Source organism: Paramacrobiotus metropolitanus, unplaced genomic scaffold, assembly GCF_019649055.1.
Source record: "Paramacrobiotus metropolitanus isolate TYO unplaced genomic scaffold, Prichtersi_v1.0 Parri_scaffold0000023, whole genome shotgun sequence".
Lineage (NCBI taxonomy): Eukaryota > Metazoa > Tardigrada > Eutardigrada > Parachela > Macrobiotidae > Paramacrobiotus > Paramacrobiotus metropolitanus.
In genome coordinates, this window is record NW_026570243.1 from 979,740 (window position 1) to 1,000,347 (window position 20,608).

The 20,608-nt window shown below is 40.6% G+C and overlaps 2 protein-coding genes across 2 annotated transcripts; one reads left to right on the top strand and one right to left on the bottom strand.

Annotated features, from left to right (window-relative positions):
* Positions 1-152: 152 nt before the first annotated feature.
* Positions 153-12,917, bottom strand: LOC129586982 (vesicular glutamate transporter 1-like). Its single transcript, XM_055480558.1, has 13 exons — positions 12,336-12,917; positions 5,221-5,403; positions 4,551-4,689; positions 4,330-4,448; positions 4,046-4,160; positions 3,651-3,825; positions 3,139-3,281; positions 2,214-2,366; positions 1,980-2,109; positions 1,634-1,744; positions 1,224-1,351; positions 926-1,115; positions 153-604 (listed from the first exon to the last, which is right to left on the bottom strand). The coding sequence occupies exons 1-13, from the start codon at positions 12,470-12,472 to the stop codon at positions 408-410; spliced, it is 1,920 nt and encodes a 639-aa protein (XP_055336533.1). The 5' UTR covers positions 12,473-12,917; the 3' UTR covers positions 153-407.
* A 4,520-nt stretch (positions 12,918-17,437) lies between these two features.
* On the top strand, positions 17,438-19,139 carry LOC129587086 (uncharacterized). Its single transcript, XM_055480674.1, has 2 exons — positions 17,438-17,577; positions 17,659-19,139. Exon 2 carries the CDS (start codon positions 17,683-17,685, stop codon positions 18,979-18,981), a length of 1,299 nt encoding a protein of 432 aa, XP_055336649.1. The 5' UTR covers positions 17,438-17,577; positions 17,659-17,682; the 3' UTR covers positions 18,982-19,139.
* Positions 19,140-20,608: the final 1,469 nt, after the last annotated feature.

Sequence of the window (20,608 nt, forward strand, 5' to 3'; positions counted from 1 at the left end):
TGAGTTTACATTTTAGTTCGCGTACGTGCCCTATGTTAGAGAATATTTTGCGTACCATATTTGTACAGTAAGCATTTTTCATGCGTTTTCAGCTCATGACACCGTGTACGTAGTACCATGATCTTTTACACTGCATTCTTTTTGCAAAACGATCGAGTTTTGTCTTTTTATCAAATATGCCCTGTCAGTTATAACACAGATCGACATCGCACAAAATTAAAGTCATAACAATTATTAATAATAAAACCGCAGAAGAATAACATTGTAGCGCTAAATTCTATAATAAAGATGTAGACAACGTTGTCCGTATGGATTTTCAGTGGTGTTGAATGTGTTTTTGTAACTGAAAACTGGCAAAAACGAACATACAGACTATCCGTAGCAGTAGACCTTTGTCATAAGTAAAACTAATAATTTCTACGATCGTATCCGTAGCTGTTATTCTGGTAACCATTATTGTAGTTGTTGGTGCTGCTGTACTGGTCCCCTTGTGCCCAAGGATCGTCATCCTGGACCTGTTCTGTGCGGGTAACGTAGTTGTAGCCGGCATCCGGCTGGGTACCATACCCTTCTTCCACTGCTCCGTAACCGCCGCCTTTGCCGGCTGCAATTGAAGATATGCTAGTTACCGGGCTCTTAATTAATGACGCTTACACAAATATACAAAATTTAACGATTTAATTACACCATTTTCATATAAACAAAAATTTGTAATAATAAATACTAACAGGCAAAAAAATAATATAGAGTATAGACGTGTTGTAAAGTTATCCGTAAGTTCAGCTAAACAGATACTGAACGCGTTTAATACCGCTTTTGGAAGCGCAGCAATGCTGTAGTAGTTTGCAGTTAATGTTTACTACGAGTTAATGTTTACTCGTATAATTCTGTAAATCTTGTTTTAGGTGTAACTGCGCGAACATACCAGTGCCATAATTTATTGCATTCTGGTTATAATTGCCGCCCTGCAGGCTCTGGTGCCAGGCGTTGGTTTCTTCGGCAGGAGGATCCGCCCACGGTTGCTTCTCACCGGATGCAAATATTCCGTAGAAGATCACACCGCAGATATGTATTACGGCGGCAATCAGAAACACTTTCTCCCATTCTTCCGGACTCTACTCACGTATGACCCATCAATAAATACAAAATTGTATAAATACGTTTATTTATAACATGTGCTATATGCTCGATACAGGATGCTACTCTGTATATGCTGCACGTACGTGATGGGCAGTTAGACTTTCGGTAACAAGTGGACACATGAGACCGGAAATTGTGCCGACACCGTTAGAGAACCCCATTAAAATACTGGCATAGCGCGGTGCAATATCCAAATGGTTTACATTGAAACCTGCAGAAAAGAGTAATCCATAATTACACCACATGCTGAACATGCCATACCGCGCTACATTTTAAAAAACAGAATGGTGCCCGAACATGATTAACTTGATACTGCATATGTTAATTAGAACAAATTCTTCACTTAGACTGCTTTAGTGTCGATCAGTTCTTGAAGCGTTGCTTACTGGTGCGCCATTGAGAATGTAGAGTTTACACATTTTTATCTTGTTCGAAGACTTTTGGCTGTAATATATATCAGTGCATTATGTTATTTCTGTACCGTTACGAGTACCTGAAATAGCGAATCCACTGCAGCCGACAGCGACAATTAGCGATGTTATGGCGAGACCCTCACTTCTCGCGTAGGCAACAACCAGGAGAAAAATTGCTTCCCCGCCAAACCCTGCAAAAGCGCAATAACTATGATCGCTCATATTGGCATTGCGTTACGTTATAATACTGCAACTACAGTTACAGTGTGTGAAAGCAATTTTTTTCTTCGAGGTCGTTCGAATCTCAATTAAATACTTGACATTATGTAAAAAGCCGGGCACATGTTACCAAAATTGTGTACGTAAACCCATTCCAACTTTCTGTTTTGCTCAGTTTGTTGCAGTTATATGTAGCCAAATGCTTACCTCCGCAATTGAAGACTTTACGCACAGTCGTTGTCGTCCAATATCGCCGACGCAACCAATCGGCAAGCATCCCGCCAAATGGGACAATAATTGACATCAGCAAATGTGGCAGAGCTCCCAGAGCTCCAGACTGCATTATAAAGAGTTCTTGGTAAATTAAAGGATTCTCATTTATACTGAATCTGTTTCTGTAAATACAGCTCTTTAGTAACCATTCTTAATATGATCACTTACCGCCGAAATATGGTAGCCGAAAACGTTATTGAAGTACAATGGCTGGCTGATCAACAGCAGATAGAATGTCCAACTGCGGCAGAAATTGGCCACGACGATGGCCCATACCGGCATGGATGTGAAAAACTTCCTCCAAGGCGTCATAGCGAATGACTGCAAGTGTTACTGTTTTACAGGCGAATAGTTGTAATAATATCCTCTAACGATGTAGAACATCCGAAATAAGCCGATTTGCATCTGCGTACTATAAAACTAACTTTGTGCTGACTTTATTTGGCTTGCTTCGCTAACCGAATTGAGAAAACTTGCTTTGTCTCTATATCTTGTACTTTTACATTACATTTCATAAAGCACTAACTTGTCGTCTTTAACTTTTGCCACATTTCAGCATGAATACAGCACGAGTCTTTTACAGTAGCAGGTGCAAGCGTAAACTTCGCTAGCTCATAACGTAAGGCACAATAGTTAGTTCCGCTTGGCAATGCCGGTGAATACGGTTTTATCACTGACTTTTTGAAAAATTGTAAAATTAGTGTTCAAATATTAACAATCTGTCAGGAAAAAAATTGAACCACTAATACCGTATCAACTTTTTTTTGTTGCCCAAGACGAAACTGCAAAATTCCTTTGAACAAGAGCGAAGATGTACAGTCACTACACTACGTTGCCGTTCATTTTGATGACCGCCTGTATCGTGATACAGGATGGACCTTTGTTTACTGCATAATGAAACTATGGCTGTTTCAGATGTAGATTTCTATATTGCTGCTTTTTTTGTCCCTGAAATTATTGCTTGTATTCGTTTGTGCCTTTACGATACTTGTGTATTACGAGGATATGGAGTGTGGATTCGGCGCAAAGTTTGGGACATATCAGCATTAGTAGCATAATCCGATATTTATTTCCATATGTCGCAGTAACTTACCATGGGGCCATGCGAGAATCCGGATTGTTCGCCGATACTTTCTTCGATAAAAATCTTTTCCGCCTGGGTTATCGTGGGATGTGTGGCCGGCTTTTCAAAGCAAAAAAAATGCCACAACACGTACCATAGGATGCCCAGAACACCTGTACAACAACAAAATACAAATGCATATTGTATCTTCACATCAGTATCGGCAGATTATGTTACACTGTGTTAATAAAGAACTACAAATACCCAATTCTTAAAGCAGATGCCTTGTCGCTTGATGAATTGCTTTGTAGTTACGAATTTATAGATCTAAAGAAACTGAGCCAAGGGAGAGGAGCTTCGTATTATAAGTTGAAAGGAAGCAGTTAATAAATCAGTAACCTCATGCAATATTTGTTAAACGCATGTTTCAGGCAAACAAGTTCAGTAGAATTAAAATCGTCTACAAAGTGCAAAACATGTATTTCACGAAGTGCAAAAAATCATATTTCGCCGTATGCACTACGGAATGGGCAGATATGTACCGTAAAAGTAGAAGCAGGATGACCATCCGACATATTCCGTGAGAAAGCCGGAGATGGGCAGGCCTAGTACGGCGCCGGCATACGATCCGCAGAACGCAATGGTAGCCAGTCGACTGCGCTCCAACGGTGGGGCCCACCAGCGCCAGATCCCGTGACACGCCGGATAGGTCACTCCCTGCGGCCATGACACACCGCGGTAATATGATGCAATCCACATGCTTCATATTATATAATCGCCTTATGCCGTCATACTTTCACTAATTATTCGGCTTATCAGCACATTGTTGCGCAAATTGGATGGCTAATTAAGTTAGCTCACCGCAGTAAGAGTAGCGCTTAGGAAGGCCTAGGTACGATAATGCATAACACCTGGTTGACCTTTGGGGTATACGCACCTCCACAAGACCCTGGAGGATTTTGAGGATCATCACCACACCGTAATGCGTCTTGGCAGCAGCCGGAATTAATAGATTCATGAAGGATGATGCGCAGATGGCTATGCCAAAGACGCTGTGTAAAACGTGATAAAAGCATTTCAAAACCGTGCATAGCTGTATGATATGTAGGAATGTACGAAACCGTAAATTATGTAATATAATATAATACAATAATGAATAAACTATACAATTTATAATATAAAACAAAATAAAGTGTATAATATGTCAAACTTGTACCATACCGGTTCGCAGGATATCTGGCTGCCAGGTAGCCACCCGGTATTTGTGTTATGAGATATCCCCAAAAGAACGAACTTTCTACAATGCCGGTTGTTTTCTGATCCCAGTCGAATTCCGGTTCCTATGAATTCCATAAAGAAATGTTTACCTGTATGCTTCCACAGAACCCGTGCGATGAAATACATCGTAGCAACAAACCTTTCTGAGCTACGAATGAACTCACTTGTATAACAAGATCTCCTTTGACGGTGTAGATGGTCTTATTACTGACCATGGCTATCACAGCCACCCCCATATTGCAACGGATTCCAAAAAGAATTAAAAATCCCAGGCCGCTCAGCAGCGCTACAGTATACCGTTTCCTGCAATAAAAAAGTCGGATTAACTTTTTTATAAAAGAAGCCACAACGCAAAATATTTTCAACAGTGGAAATATGTGCAAGTGCAGGCTCTTATAAGTCACAATTTTGTAATACTTGTATTTTAAGCCTGGTGTAACTTACGTTACAGATCTAACTGACCACTGAGAATTCCGTCATTTTTTATTATCTTCTTATTTTAGCTTTTTAATTTGTGGCAGTATTATTGTGCAGAAGTTCATTTTTGATTAATTCATACACTTTGCAATAAAATTGCAGTACTGTATGTGTAAAGCATGCCGGTGCTGTTTCTTTCAAGCGTTTTTAATCCAATTACCATATTAACACATACATCTGCAAGATACCAATGAAATCTCAACTGATTGAGTGTGCGCGTAAGCAAAAAGTTCCGTTCAATCAAAATGCGCAGTTTAAAAGCCGTTGCAAATTATTTGCAACTATCTGCAGCTAAATGGAAATTTTTCCCAAATAGTTTTTTGCGTCAAAAATAAAACTTGAGTAATCTGAACTTACGTGATATTGCAGCATTTTCCACACCAGTTAGGGAACTCCGGACGGATTAATAACCGCTTTTGCATTTCGATCTGCTCCGGTGAGTACATGTAATTAGGGCCCGTGTAAGGCTGTGATAGGTCGGCATCTTCCATTTCTTCATCCTTCAGTAGTGTTTTTTCGTCCTGCTTCTTCCCAAATAATCTGCAACCAGTTATGCGTACACTATATGTGACCTTGCTGCTACACTTTATCATCTTTTTAAAGGTTTTATCCATTTTACACTATTAGAAGCTCTACAGTACTGGCGAACGTACGAGAACTGCAGATGCATTGGGACAATTCCGTGAACAGGAAACGTTATGCAACTTAAAATCTTCTTTTTTTATGTCGGATTAAGTCGAACAAATTTTTCTTATTAACAGACTACATTTGTGTAATATGATAGACTGCTTTATATACATAATATAGTAATAACAGTTGCCAGCAAAGCACCTCGGGAAGATTTCAGACACCCGTGACAATTAAGTCAAGCATTTATGCCGTGTACGTCACGAGAAAGCACAATCAAATCAATAATGCTACGAAGCATTACATAACGATTTTAAAAATCATAGGGGTTTTATTCTCAGTATACTTGCGCAAGATACACAGTCTTATGCACAATAATGTACCTGTAATATAAAATCTTGTTAGCTGGAACTTAGATATCACTGCCCAGACGCAAAGCATGTATTTTGTGTTCCCGTACCCGAGACTGCTGATTTAACTGTCCCGGTTAAATCAACGCAAAACTACACATCTTTTTTTTATGTTCGGATAATGACTACCAGTACAGTTATGTGTTAGGGCGTAGAGTCCTCGTCGTTGTTGATAAATACACGTGTTTGTCTGTACGAGACAATAATTGAAGGAGGAACGTCAATCGTTTAGGTGATCATGCGCCCGGACATTTTAGAATAAGGTCAACGTAGAACACTGGCGGATATGATGCAACGGTGCTGCATCGTAACAAGCAAAATGCATGAATGTTTTCCCATTATCAAAGCCTGACACTCCTTAGCTAACAATAACGTATTACATTTTATACGTATGTCCAAAAAACAATTTTAATTTCACAAGCTATCTTAAATGCAATTTACCAGTAACTCTGTTCGCGACACAACAAACTAAAGCTGTACCGCAATATTTATAGCACGCACCTTATGAACATGGTTATACAAGTAATTTAATCCAACAACAGTATCAGTTGGTCAATCGATCAACTTTTTTTTAAATTCTCCAAATCAAAAGTACAAAGTTCTTTAATCGGATTTCTTAAAATCACTTCGTCTATGATCAGAGCTATGACAATCCATAATCCATCTTAGCAAACCAAATTTTTACAACATCCATGCAATATACATATGCAACATCCAGAGGATGGAACTTTAGAGAGTACTGTACACAGAGTAAGGGGCTTCCTGCTGAACTGTCTACACAGCGGGAGGTAATTGTCACTTTTTATCAACACCTTGGAAAAGGGAAAAAAGTGTCATCCGGTGCTGTTTCTCCAGCTAATTCCTGCACCGGTTCTCTGGTGCGGAAATGCTTCACAATGCACCTTCCACTCATGCGTTATGTTTGGTCTGCGTACCACACCAGCATTGGCGTACGTGACCTATTGTCCAGTCAGTAACAGGGTTACCGTTCCTTCAGGGAAATGTACCGACGATCATCGTGTTTCTTAGGCATAAATGCGACGTTAATGTTAATTTCTCCTTAAAATATAGCGCGTAATGTGATTAAAAATTCACTACAATTATGTTAAAATGTCAACGTTTGCGTGTACAGACAGATGATGCCAGCGTCGACTTTGATGCTTTTCAGGAGAATTCTGTAATCTGTTCTAAATTATATATTGCACATGACAGCATAATCAGTTTGCTTAACTGTTAATCTCTAGTTTAGAAAATGATATTTTATGTAAAGGTTAAGATTAACTGTAAAAGTTATGTATCACCGGAGCACTGTGCGTAATAAAACGGTGGCGCATACGTAAGCGATTTCATAGCCAGACGATGGTACGCCCTGCGCGTGGTGACGGCATGTATAATAAAAGTCGATCATGTCAATTTGCTTAAAAGTTGGCCGCATTAAGAAGATGTGTGGTCAATTAAATTTAAATATCACTGGTCTGAAAAGCGTGGATAATATTGAGTTAGTTTTAATGCACATCTCGCGCCGGCGCCATTGGCGCGCCGATCGATGACAGGACGACATAATATGCTTTTCAATAATCACACAGATCACCCCACAATTGCGTTATGTAAAGTGCTACAAAGATACAATGACGCATTGACGCAATGCCGGTATCGGTCAAATTTGCTGAATTAATCAAAACCCGCTTAAAAACACGAAATTGTGGATGCCACAATATTACAGTAACATTTTTCTGAACACTTTTGATGTAACGATTAGGGGATTCTAATGAAACGGGTGTAAAAACGTTGATAAAACCGCATTGCTTATACGGCGAAGATGCGCGTCGGCAGTTTGCCGTGGCACGCCGATCTGTGCGTTATTTACTTAACCATTGCTCAAATAAGTGATTGTGTGTGCGCTGGATGTGACAGTGAAAATGTGTTGACAGTGTATATAATATCCCGCGACTTTTCAGCTCCCTCATCCCCCCAAGATCAGGCCGGTCGCGGGACAAAAGAGGAGAAGAAAATTCAATAAAATGCAATTCCTGGCGCACAGTGACGAATATGGTGAATGGCGGGACGCTGGGTGCCGGGTATTGTTTCCCACCGGAAACGGAATCCCGCCAATGAATCGCGCCGGCTGTAAGCAACAGCAGCAGCGATGCCGATATATGTACTATATATACAGTTGCACAGAAAAGGAGGGAATGAATTGTGTATTACGTCGGCGATGGGCTAATAAAGCTCGGCCTCTCTCGACGTTCTATCCTCACTCCAATCACTTAGTGTTTAGACGGGACTCCGATCAAGCACGGTCCATAGATGTGTAATATGATGCACTCAGGGATCGCCAGCAACAAATTAAAAACACATAGAGTGCAATCGCTCTACGCAGCCCCAACTCCGGGCATTTCTCATACTTAACGCGGGGGACGCGTCAGTGCATCCAGAATGGATGACGTAATAACCGGACAAGATAAACAACGCTTTCAATGTACTCCAATGTTAATGATCAATACGGGTTTGTTCCGAAAGCAACGTTAGACGTGATTACATGAAAGGTCACTGTGGGAAGGACCGCAGGCGTATGGTTCTTTGTGGTAATCGCGTATAGGATACTGGTTATATCTGTGCAGTGTAAGCCGTAGTGATACGAGTGATGACTGTAATGTCGCGATGTAAACATGAATAAAGATCGGTTCTGTGCATAATGCACAGAGTACATTACCATGAATACAGTAAAGACGCTTTTGATAAGGTATCAAATACGAATCCCAAATCTGTAAATTGTAATACTGTTCATTTCAGATAGGACTTTGCATTTAACTCCTACTTACAAACTTAACAAAAATTAACAAACAAGAATGTACGGCAAATGTAGTGTGAAGGCTTCGTAACTAAAAAAGGCCAGTCCTGCGCAAGGGTCTCGATTAGCTGGTGATCGTATGGTGTTGTTTAACTGTTTTGGCAGACAAGGGATATCCCATGAAACGTTGCAAACATATTCCAGTGCGAATGAAAATCGTTTATGTTTTGAGAACAAGCGGAAATTTCGGCGGGACGGCACCGGAGACGGCCTCCATAATGCCGGACACGCGGCGATAAGGAGGCCACGGCACATTCCCACTTAATACGCTGGCCCATTACATCACTTCCGGTTGGCCACAGCACACAGTTACACGTTTTTCCAACACACACATTCGCATGAGACGGCTGCATGGCCGTACGCGAGACACTTTCATTATGGCACGTCCATGTTCTGCCGCGCCAGTGGGTCGTAAGTAATCGTTTGCGCTTTGCCATCACCAGGGCGCTAAAAAGGCCAGCAGCACCAGTCGGGCCATCGCGGCCAACACACACTACTCTTTTTAATAGAAAATCATTTTTTGCCGCGCTTCGAAACGATTATCTCCCGCCGATAAGGTGGTCATAAAGGAAAATGGCTGCAGCTTTTTCTCCTCCAGTGCCGGCTGTGGAATATCGTCGGTGTATATATATGGGCGAGTATATAAACGTATGATTATACATATCGAAATGGGGAACTGCCGGATGAACAAGGGAGGAAGATTATTTTATTTCATGCATGTTAATCTTGATTATATCGCTCTTGCGTGCCGGTTAGGGAGAGTAGTTGCAAAGACTTTCCAATGGGACGTAATGTGCGTGCTTTATTCGCTTGGAAAAACACATAAAAAAGGATATCATGGTACCCATCCGCAAATCTGAATACAGATAATAGCGGAACCCTAAGTGAACTATCAGAAACTGAATTGTTCGAATCATGGAGTTAAGAAAACGTTTGCGCCTATCAGCAATTGACAAAAGCAAAATTTGCCATCTTTTAACGTACTTAAATTTAGAATGTATAAGATTCGGCCAAAATTTAATTGCGGCACAAGCACAACGGCTTGCTGAGATATTTTACTCTTTCATTTTAGTTTGCCCGTGTCAGAAATAGTGGTTGTTTTGACACGCTAACCTGCTCACATTCGTAATTGCATATCTTTGGCCATGGTACATAACTGAATGTTTATTTTAAATTATGGAGCAGAAAACTTTTCATGTGGTATAGTGGTTGGGATATTATGTTGATCAAAAATTACGCATCCAAAGAATTATACTATTGAGACTTATTTGCGCCGGCCAAAGTATTATGATTTACAAAAACTAAGGAACCAATACAATAGCCATAATGTACCAATGTGTATTATAATGATCATATGCGCGGCGAGAATGAGGGCAAACTGGTAGGCACAGCCCGGCTTTGGAAAAACACAACAAATTATGATCGTTAAGTGTGAATACCTCGTACTCGTACGTGTTACTTGCCATGAAAGCGCCGGCAAAGATAATACAGAGTACTGTAATTATTTCAACGTGCACTGCGTTCTTTTTGCGAACTGTTATTATAAGCAGTTCACCGTCCCGCGAAAATGCGACTAGCCCATACCTACATTACAGATTACTGTCAAGAAGACGCCCTGTAATCGACACCTTTCCCTAAGGAAGCAGTCCCACTAAAACACCGTTCACGAAAGGGTATAATATACACAAACGTGCATACGAGTACACAAACAAACAGCAACAACGCGTCGCAGTGCTAGCCACGCAAGCGAGTGTGTCCTATAACATGGAACGCAATACAACGCGCATTCAGGGCCCATTACAAAGGCTAATGCGGTCATGCGTATGATGCTTGGGAAAAAGAGACCGCCGATGTGATCAGCAGCCGTACTCTCAGTCCTGTATGTCGCACAACAAAAGGGACGCTGTCATCGGCCCGTTGTAGCTTTGTGAATTAACCGCGTGCCAGTTAATGGGAAAATGGAAAAAAGATTAATCTCCAGTCAGGGACGATGGTGGTGGCGTATTAAATATATATCTGTATGTAGAATATCGCAGACACTGCAGCCCGTTATAATAGCCGCGCGCGCCGCTGATGCCGGGTTATTCAGCCGATGTACACTCGTTAGCCAATTTGGCTCAGGGATTGAGCCGGGGATAGAACTGCGCGACGGGGCTGGAGTTAAGCCACATGGATTACACTGGGAGGATTTTGGGTTTCTCCTGGACAGTTGGATGCTACTAAATGTTTTGTCGTGGGGGAAGAAAGAAAAGACGGGATTTAATAGAAATTCTTCGCATTGCTGTTGTTCAAGTAAACAATGTTTTGAGCTCCATAAAAACTGCAATACATTAGTACTCTTTTTGGTCTATTAAAGCCTTAAAGGCATGTACTGTAAATTTTGCTTACAAATTATGTTTACATAAACACGGGTAACAGATACACGCGCGGGTTTGTTACCTTTGCTTATAAAATAATTCTGACCAGGTACAGAGGACAAAAATTTCGATTTATTTTCAAATGTAATTTCTTTCAGGTCTGTTTTATTTATTTTGGAAAATATCAGTGCTGAAGCTCCAAACAAAGAAGCGCGGCAAAATATTTGAATCAAATTTGTTCTTCAGTATCTATCCTGAGCAAACTCTCCGTGGTAATCGTGACGGATGTTGCAATATGGCGTGAATTGCGTCGAGGAAAGAAAGACGGGTCACTGCTATATTTTACTGGTCTCCAGAGTGGCTCATAAGGTAACGCACACCCTCAACATAAGTGCAAAATTGCTGACAATCAAGCTCATTTCCCTTCAACATCCTGTACTGACATGCTAGGCTAGCATTACAGAAAATGATTACGTTAATTTCCGCGCTTTCCACCCCCTCGGTTGCAGCAACTGTCCGGGAGAAAATGAGAATGAATGGAATAAATAAACTTCCATATTTCAGTCCAGCAACTGTACTATATGTATACGGCAATATTTGTGGAATAATCAGTTTCTCTGAATAATAGAGTAATTTTCATGTGTTTGTGTGGGATCAGCGCAAAGGTCATGGCATGGGAATGTGAGAAAAGCTTAAGCGACCACGCACTTCCTTATTCAGAGCGCGACAATAATAAAATAAGAGCAACAATATTTTCATTTAGAGCCGAGAGAAGAAACCTTTTCAAATGTTTTTGAACTGGCAATAATCCTTTCATAAGACAAACACAACAGTCACTGATAATAAATACTAAAAATTAAAATCCAGTTTTGCTGACTATTCGGCTCTTCTTTTGATTTTCTTTGTAGATATCTTCGCAACACCAAAATATTTCTTTAAACAATGATTATAAAAAACAAGCAAAATGCAGCATATTTAAAATAAATATAATTTGTAAGATAACTGACATATTAAATTCGGTAAATACAAATGGGATAATTTTGGAACTATGTACGTACTGAAGATCTGCAGCAATTACTTGACTCACAATCGGCGACCTCTTAATTAGAAATCATCGACGTGAGATAAATAAACGGAAACAAGCTAATTATGATGGGCTTCCTTAAGCGGAAGCCAGTAAAACGTAACGTCCGTCTTTAAGTCGACGCTCTACCGAGGGCGACATACCGCTTCAGTTGGTACTTGGCAATAGATCCGGCATCTTTAGATGAATTAATCAAGCGTTCCTTAATGTAGCCAGCCCCGCCGCCCATACCGGCGGCACGGCCATATGACGACGAGTCCAGATCAACAAAGTCCGACATTTTATGCGATCGTGCGCGCACTGCACAATTTACCCGCCTCTAATGATAGATACGCGACGTCCAACGTAAAAAAGGTTAAATAATTAATTAAGCCCGTATTCAGAAACCCGCTTTCAACCGGGCGAAACAAACACTAGCCGTAATTGCCGAATTAAACTAGCGCGTCACGCGTATATAAACAATACGGGGATTATATACTCTCTATACGTATATATTATATATAAATGAATCCGCCGCGCTAAAAAGTTTATGCGGCATTTTTGCCTGGAATTGGTGGTGGTGGTGCGCGCGTAATGGCAACGGTTGGTAAGTAACAAAATCCTGGCAACGGCGGGGGGAACAAGCGGTTGGGACAAGGTTGGGAGGCTTTAAGCGAAAGCTGTCATTTTCAATTTGCTCGGGAGAATGCTGTGCTCCACGCAGGTCCGGGATGGGTGCATTAGCAGGCGGATATATATGTACTGTACCAACGGCTGCCGGCCTTGTATACAGTGTACATGGGGTGCGCGCGCGGCGTGTGTAATGGATGCGAGAAATGGTGTTTGTGTGTGTTGGCGGGTGCACACATGCTGGCACGCTGATAAGAAAGGCCGTAAACCTTTCCCTACACCGAACCCAGTTTCCTGGGGAATAATATTCTTTTCATGGTGTGATGCTGGATGAGTAATAATGCGCGTAAGCATAGATATACAGTCAAGATGGATTATTTGAATGAAATTGCCGTCAGCAAGGTTTATTAATTTTGTACACCGCTGTTAGGTCCGCTACTCTTAGTCACCTTTACTAATATTCCCCGCTGAATGATGCAATATCTTTTGTAAAGTATTTATAAGAATGAGTAAATGAGCCAATCGTAATTAAATGCTCTAAGAAACTACTAAATAATTCTTACTGTTTTACGACACACCCGGCAATTAAACAGGCGTCGAAGTAAATATAATATTAATCAATATTTCTGCCAAAAATTGTTGCACAATTCGTCGCACATAATGATTATTATTTATTATACAATATATTAAACACGTTTTGTCCTTATAATTAATAAATTACCTTACAGTTTTTTTTGGAATGATTATTTAAATTCTAATTTTTAAACCACTGAAAACTCTTCCGGTAGTGTAGCTTTTCATTTGGGATTTAGCACGCACAGTTCACAACAGTGCTCCCAAAAATACATTGGTATCCAGCAACAGCACCACTGCGAACCGCGTCTCTATTTGTGTACCGAGCTCCATCGAGGACGTCACTTAGGGAAAATGAAAATATTTTCAATAGAGTCTACGCACAAAAGGCCCCGCCACTGACAATGGCGCGAATGATATGTGCAACACCCAAGCACGTTATCCCCTTTTTGTGCGTAACCGAGTCGCGGCGGCATCCGTCTATACTGTATATATCTAACGCCGGAGAGTGCACTCCGTGTTATATGCGGGACTGCGCAATATAAACAAGCACTGGGATGGAAATGCAATATTATGTTCCACGGCTGGACCCACCAAAATGTGCCGCGCGGAAGTCAGTGTTGCCCAAAACGTGCCACTATCCAAACGCCGTTTCCGGTGACGTCAGCGCGGAAGTTTTGCCATCCGCAGCAAAAGTCTAATCCATGTCCGCGTCCAAGTGCTCTTGACGGACAGATTATTAGCCGGTTTAAAGTCTTATCAAAAAGTATGGATTTTTACTGCCACTGGTGTTAGATGTGGAAATTTGTTATACTCGCATTTGATACATAATACACATTTGTGCATTCCAAGGTTACCTGCACAGCCTGAGATCGTAACTATCTTTTGAAAACTACTGTATTTGTAAAACAATACGAGCACTCAAAAATTTCGCTTCAGTTTCCGAACACAAGTTATACCACACTAATTGTGAAAAGTAAATTATAACGGTATAAATTGCACTGCGGCCAGGTAATATATCAGAATAACAAACACGTTTCTGGTACACCTTTCACATATCAGTATTTGCTTATTGAATTCTACTTTGACGTACCAAAGTACTTACAATTGTGTAACCTTATACAGCTAAAAACCGTACAAGTACTTGTTTACCAGTAATAATTTAATATCACAATAACATCCAAATCGCTGCATTGGTGCTTTATCAATAACATATGATAAAAGCATTTTTTGCGGCAAATAACTACAGTCTGTAAATACTGAGCCTCAGAGCATAATAAGAACAACAAAGTAAAAAGACATAAAAATGTTTTGTGTTACATAAGTCGATGTATTTGTGCACATGGCGCAAGATGCCGGTACGAATTGTGCAACAGCATTCTAGATAATTATATATCAAAAAAGGGAAAACGAGGAAAGGCAAAAAATGAGATGAAAATGGAAAAAATTCAATTAGGTGTGAAAACAATGACTAAGAAAATTATGTACCACAGCGGATATGTGCATGTACGGATACGCTTGCGTTATATTAAAACTGCGGTAATTTTACGCGATCAGAACGTGTCACAACTGCACACTACGTCCTCCGTATAAAAAATTATTAATTACTGTACTATCTGAGTATCTGTATATACATAATTATTATACATATACGCGGATAGGGCTCAGTTAATACAAAAATTGTTGCAGAGACGTCATCTTACTCTGTTTTGCGGTCCAACCAGCATTCAGGTGCATAACGAGGCCTAAGGTGTAGAAAAAACAAAGCTGCGGTGAGTCTGGGCAGTGACAGGTCGGGCGCGTACACTCAGCGGGAGAGATGGCCGTAGGGAGGCTCCAAATGGATTGGATGGATATTGTTGCGTCCGTTAGCGTTAGCCGGGACTCAGGCAAATTGCGCAGGATGTACTCCCCAATGTGGGCCCCGTGGGCTTTTCCGGCCAGCGTATCGCATCCACAGCGCATAATGCGGTAACAGTGTGCACGTATGGCGCCCAGGTATATTGTATATTGTACACTTTGCGGGAAACGCAAAACATAATAAATCCATTAACAATTGTCTAGGTACGCTATAGTGACGTTTTAATTTGTTATTTTGTCATACAGAATAACAGAACCATGTCCACGTGCTTATGTATTGTAACCGTCGATGTAATATTTTAGTAATTGGTATGCATTTTTAAATTACGCATACCACAAGGCGCAAGACCACTTAGTGGGTGTTGGTTTTGAAACCTGAATCCAAGTTAATTTTGAAAATTATGGTGTGAGTATGCAAAAGATGTAGCTGAACTGTAGGTGTAACAATTCAGAGCATCTGACTTAAAAAATCAAACTCAAGATTTTACTGAGTTCATCACGATGTAAAGTATGCGTGTGCTGTAATAAGAAAAATATAATAATGAAATGTAGTGTTACACACCGGTATAATCGAGCTTTAAGAATGGATTACAAGTACAAACAATGCTTAATTAACTTTAATAAGCACTGGAAAAGCACTGATGAATGCTATATAATTAATATTATTATTATAAAAAATACAGCGCAAATACATTGAAAATTTCAAAGCACCAGAAATAAACAATACAGACGGATGACACAAAACGAGAGAAACAATTTCGTTTTCTTTCTACCTGATTTGTTGTTCTCCACTGCGAGTGCAACAGAAACGTTTCTTGTGCGTCCAGAAAAGCTTCGTTATTATTTTTTATCCTAATATAGTGTAATCCTTATAACGTGTAATGTCTTAATACATAATGTAATCTTCATAATGCAATTTGCATCCTTATAATCCCGATATGCCTATTAAGTTTAAGTTAACTATTTTCAATGCATAACGCTGTGAGCGGCTTTCTGTTGACTTTTGGTGGTATAAATAGTCGTTGCATTTAAATTATACGGAACATGATAATTTATTGCAATAAATCCTGCGAGTGCTTATTGTGCATCAAGATTGTACAATATCAAGAGGTAGATCTCTTGGCACTTACCATCGAGATGCTCTTACCAGGGCCCGGTCACCGGCTCCCGGCTCCGAAAAATTTCATTTTTTGCAGGAAGACAGAGTGACCCTTGGATATACTTAAAAAAATATTTTCATCGGCCATGGTTAAGTGGGCGTGGCTAAACTTAATTCCAGTGCATTAAAGCATACAGTACTATGTAATGGGAATACCGTATTAGTGTAGCGTACAATGTCAGAGGTTTGCAACAGATACGTGTTATCAGTAGTCCGATCCTTTTTAATTCTTCTGAAAATTACTGCTGTTAATAATCGATAAGAATTTAACAAAAATTATGAAACTAGTGGTTAAGGGTAACGCGTATCGTATTTGTGCCAACAAGCACGTAGGATTACTCTATCGCGGGGCGTATTCCCATTTCCCGTTTCAAGCTAGCACTGTAGTAACTGTACTATATGATTCTTTTCGGTTATTAACAGCAATAATTTTTAGAACAATTAAAAAGGATCTGACTACTGACTAACGTATTAGTCAAATTTATCAAAAACCTCTGACATTGTACGCCACACTGATACGGTATTCCCAGTACATAGTGCTGCATGTATTAATGCACTGGAATCAAGTTTAGCCACGCCCACTTAACCATGGCCGATGAAAATATTTTTTTAAATATACCCAAGGGTTACTCTGTCTTCCTGCAAAAAACGAAATTTTTCGGGGCCGGGAGCCGGTGACCGGGCCCTGGTTAGACGTACTCTTAGTATTTATTTTCGAAACCTTCGAGTTTATTAACTAAAACACTTAAGAGAAGTTTTGATGGTATATTTCCTTTCTCAGTTTTACATCAGAATCACAAGCATTTTACGTTTCTTAGTTATCTTACTGGTACATGACCCGCGTCTACGTGAGAAAGTTTCGTATCTAATTCACGTTACAAAATAGCAATTACTCGTATTTCGCTGTTCAACTGAGTAATGCTTAAGCCGTTTACCTCAATCTATATAAGATATTAATTCTTTGATTAGATTGTAATTATCTGAATTCTTGAACTTCTTATAATATGCCTACTAAAAGACATCACAACAGAACACTCAAATGCACACGCTTTTGATAAGGTTCTTCTTAGATCATTTCATACTGCTCAGCTCGCGCAGTTTGATTTCATCGTATCAGCTGTCAAGCATGCAGTCATTTCATCGATAGCATGAGTCAATCGTAGCAGTACTGTAAAATCTAAGCAGTTACGTGTATTCATATATAAACGGCGTGCTATTATTACATTAAATAAATTATCGAAGTAATTTGTTATTTATATCCGCAGGCCCAATCACACAGCGATCCAACGATGGATGCAAAAAAGCCCGAAAAATCCGGAATATTGCCCGGTACTTTAACATTCCAGGACTTTATTCCCGAAGCGATTCCTCCAGCCAACGAGAAAGAGAAAAACATCTCGTATGCCAGTTTCCCGTCCACCGGGCAAGCGGCCAATAATTTCCTGGCTAACAACCCCGATCTCGAGGTGGTATCATGCGAGACCATCGCCGTCAAACTAGATATCAGCCAGTGGACCGGTTCTGTCAAACACAAGTCCTACGACACAATCATCAATCAGACATCGTACCGGCAGTACGGTGAGAACGCTCTCGGTACTATCAACGCACTACGACTGTGGCTGCGACCAGTCACCACTGCCGTGACCCCGCAGAAAATCGGTTGGAAGACAGTCACCAGTAACTACCACGGTCATCACGTCTCCTTGATGGAACTGGCCGAACAGATCAACCTCCAACATAAGACCACGCCGATTCCGGGACGGATTATAAATGTGCAGTCGTTGACCTTTTGCTCGAAAGACGGACCGGCGGATGTTGAGAGTTCGATATGGAAATTGACCGGAAGTGAAATTAAATCGAATTTCACCCAAGCGTTTCGGATCTTTTATATTATGGGTGAGCCGTGCCGAAGTGATATTGGTTTTGCGGATTTCTTCCCACAGTCGGATGATGGGAAGACAGTCAAGCAGTTTTCGCAAATCATGCGTGACATCAATAACTTCCGCGAGGGTTTGCCGGGAAGTGCGCGATTCTTGAATATACAGACATTGTTGTGCCGGGAAGAGTTGGGCAAGCCAATATCCTCCATGTATTCGACACATTATCAAACAACTCTCTTCTGGGAACGCTTTATACGATTTCTTCGTGTCGTGTACCTGGTCAGACCGGAGGAGAGTAAAGTTGCACCGCCGGCATACGAGACACCAAAGGTCACGGCTAAGTTATTTACACCAGCGGTCATCAAAGATCCCACCGCGTTTAAGCCTCTAAAGTTTGAAGATCTGGAGGTCATGCGAGATCGGTTAGGCTACTGGATGTCGCAACAGTCGGCTAAGGTGTTGGCCGTGGAGAGCGTCAGCTATAAAGTGGTCACCGGGGCGGAGAAGCTGGTGGGCTTGGGAGCGATGAACACATGGCACGAGACAGTGGACGATAAACACGGGACACGGGCTACTTGGGAGATGTATGTGCGCTGTGTGAGGGTGTACTTTGAGGGAGAAACCTCGGATCCGCAGGGATTTTATTGGCCAAGAAGCGTTGATGATGTCAGGAAACAAGGCAAACTCGACCAATGTGTTATCATATGAAAGCGGAAGCGGTTTGCCTTATGGTTGTCCTTCTTAGGAAGTGGCTTGCATTTTTTGAGTTGACAATTTTCTGTTAGTAACTGCAGTGTTATGTTTGTGCAAATTTATTTTATTGTTAAACTTGTACAAGCCAATGCCATAATTAAACTTAAACTTCTCCCTATAAAATCCCTGTAAATAGGGTCCCTATAAAATCGTTTTTATAGGGACACAATCGCTACAGCAGTGACGCTTTAATTTTAATTTTTGGAAAACCAAAGGAGCCAGATTCAAAAACCATAAATGCTGTCAAAAATAAAAAAATGCACATGCCATTACCAACATTTGTGGCTGGGTAAAAAACAAATTAAAAGCCGTGTCTTGTAAATCCAATGCATTTTTAGCGGCAACGAACAATTAACGCACTATCGCTGTTAGTGAAAAGGTCGCCAGGCTGGACGTGCGCGCATTACGTATATATCTACCGGGTGGCCGAACAAAATGCCACTCTCCGCGTTTGTTTTGCCCCGCCCGAAATACTTGAAGTAATTTACACCATCCGATAGACAATTTCATAACCTACAAAAAACAAGAAAATACGTTTTTGAAAAATTGAGACTCCTCGTTAACAATGGCATCCAGAGAAATTGTGTCAAAAGTTTTAGTGTCCCAGCTCGCAATGTTCAAAACTTCGCCTCACTTTTTGTCCTTGCGCAATATTTAAGTTTTAAATTGTTTTTTCTAGAGTAAGTCGGGAAAAATTTGTCTTTCAGTCGGGAAAAATTTGTTGGGATGGTGCATGCGCTGGATGAGCTATGCACTAAGAATGTTTTTCACTGTTCGAAAGAATTATGAGTTTTCCCATCTGTTTTTTTTAAATATTTTAGTTACAATTTTTTTGTTCAGTACAGGTTGCAAGGAAGAGCGCCGCTTCAACTGGCAACTGTAGCTGGAGTAATTACCCTTTCAAACACGGGTTTGAACCAAGACTGCTTTCAAAGCGATGGTCTGCAAATCGTTTTCAAAAAGTCTGCTACCCCGTTTCATGGGGATCAAATGTAAGAAGTATTAAATCTTTCCGTGGCCAGTTAGGTTCACTAGAATGTCGTTTTTCTTTACAATGCAAAAACCAGGAACAACCTCCCTTTCCGAAATAGTTATGTCATAAATAATAACATACTTGGTTGAATACAGTGTCTACAATTTAATTTTGAAAATAGGGAAATCAGAATTTTTTGTTTCCAGGACATCACTCAGCTCCACCCATTTTTCCAAAATAATCCAGGAAAAAAGGAAACCGTTTTACATTGTTGGTTTGACTTAACTTTTTTGTGTAATGGAAATTACTCTTTCGAATAAAACTGAAGTCATGCCAATCAAGCACTGGATAGGCCCCATTGCACCTTGGTAAATCAGGGTAACATTTTGTTCGGCCACCCGGTAAGATATAGGCTACAGTACGTTTGTCAGGGTTAGTTACAGTATTGTGCAAGCAGGTATTTAGGGGAGGTAGCAACACAGGAATAATACAATTCTGTGCTGTACAATGTACAGATACATACACTAGCTGCGCATAAAGGATCTGACGAGCACCAGCCTAAGGCCTTGTCCCGATTTCGAAGCGAATCTAGCTATAGTACGGTTGCTC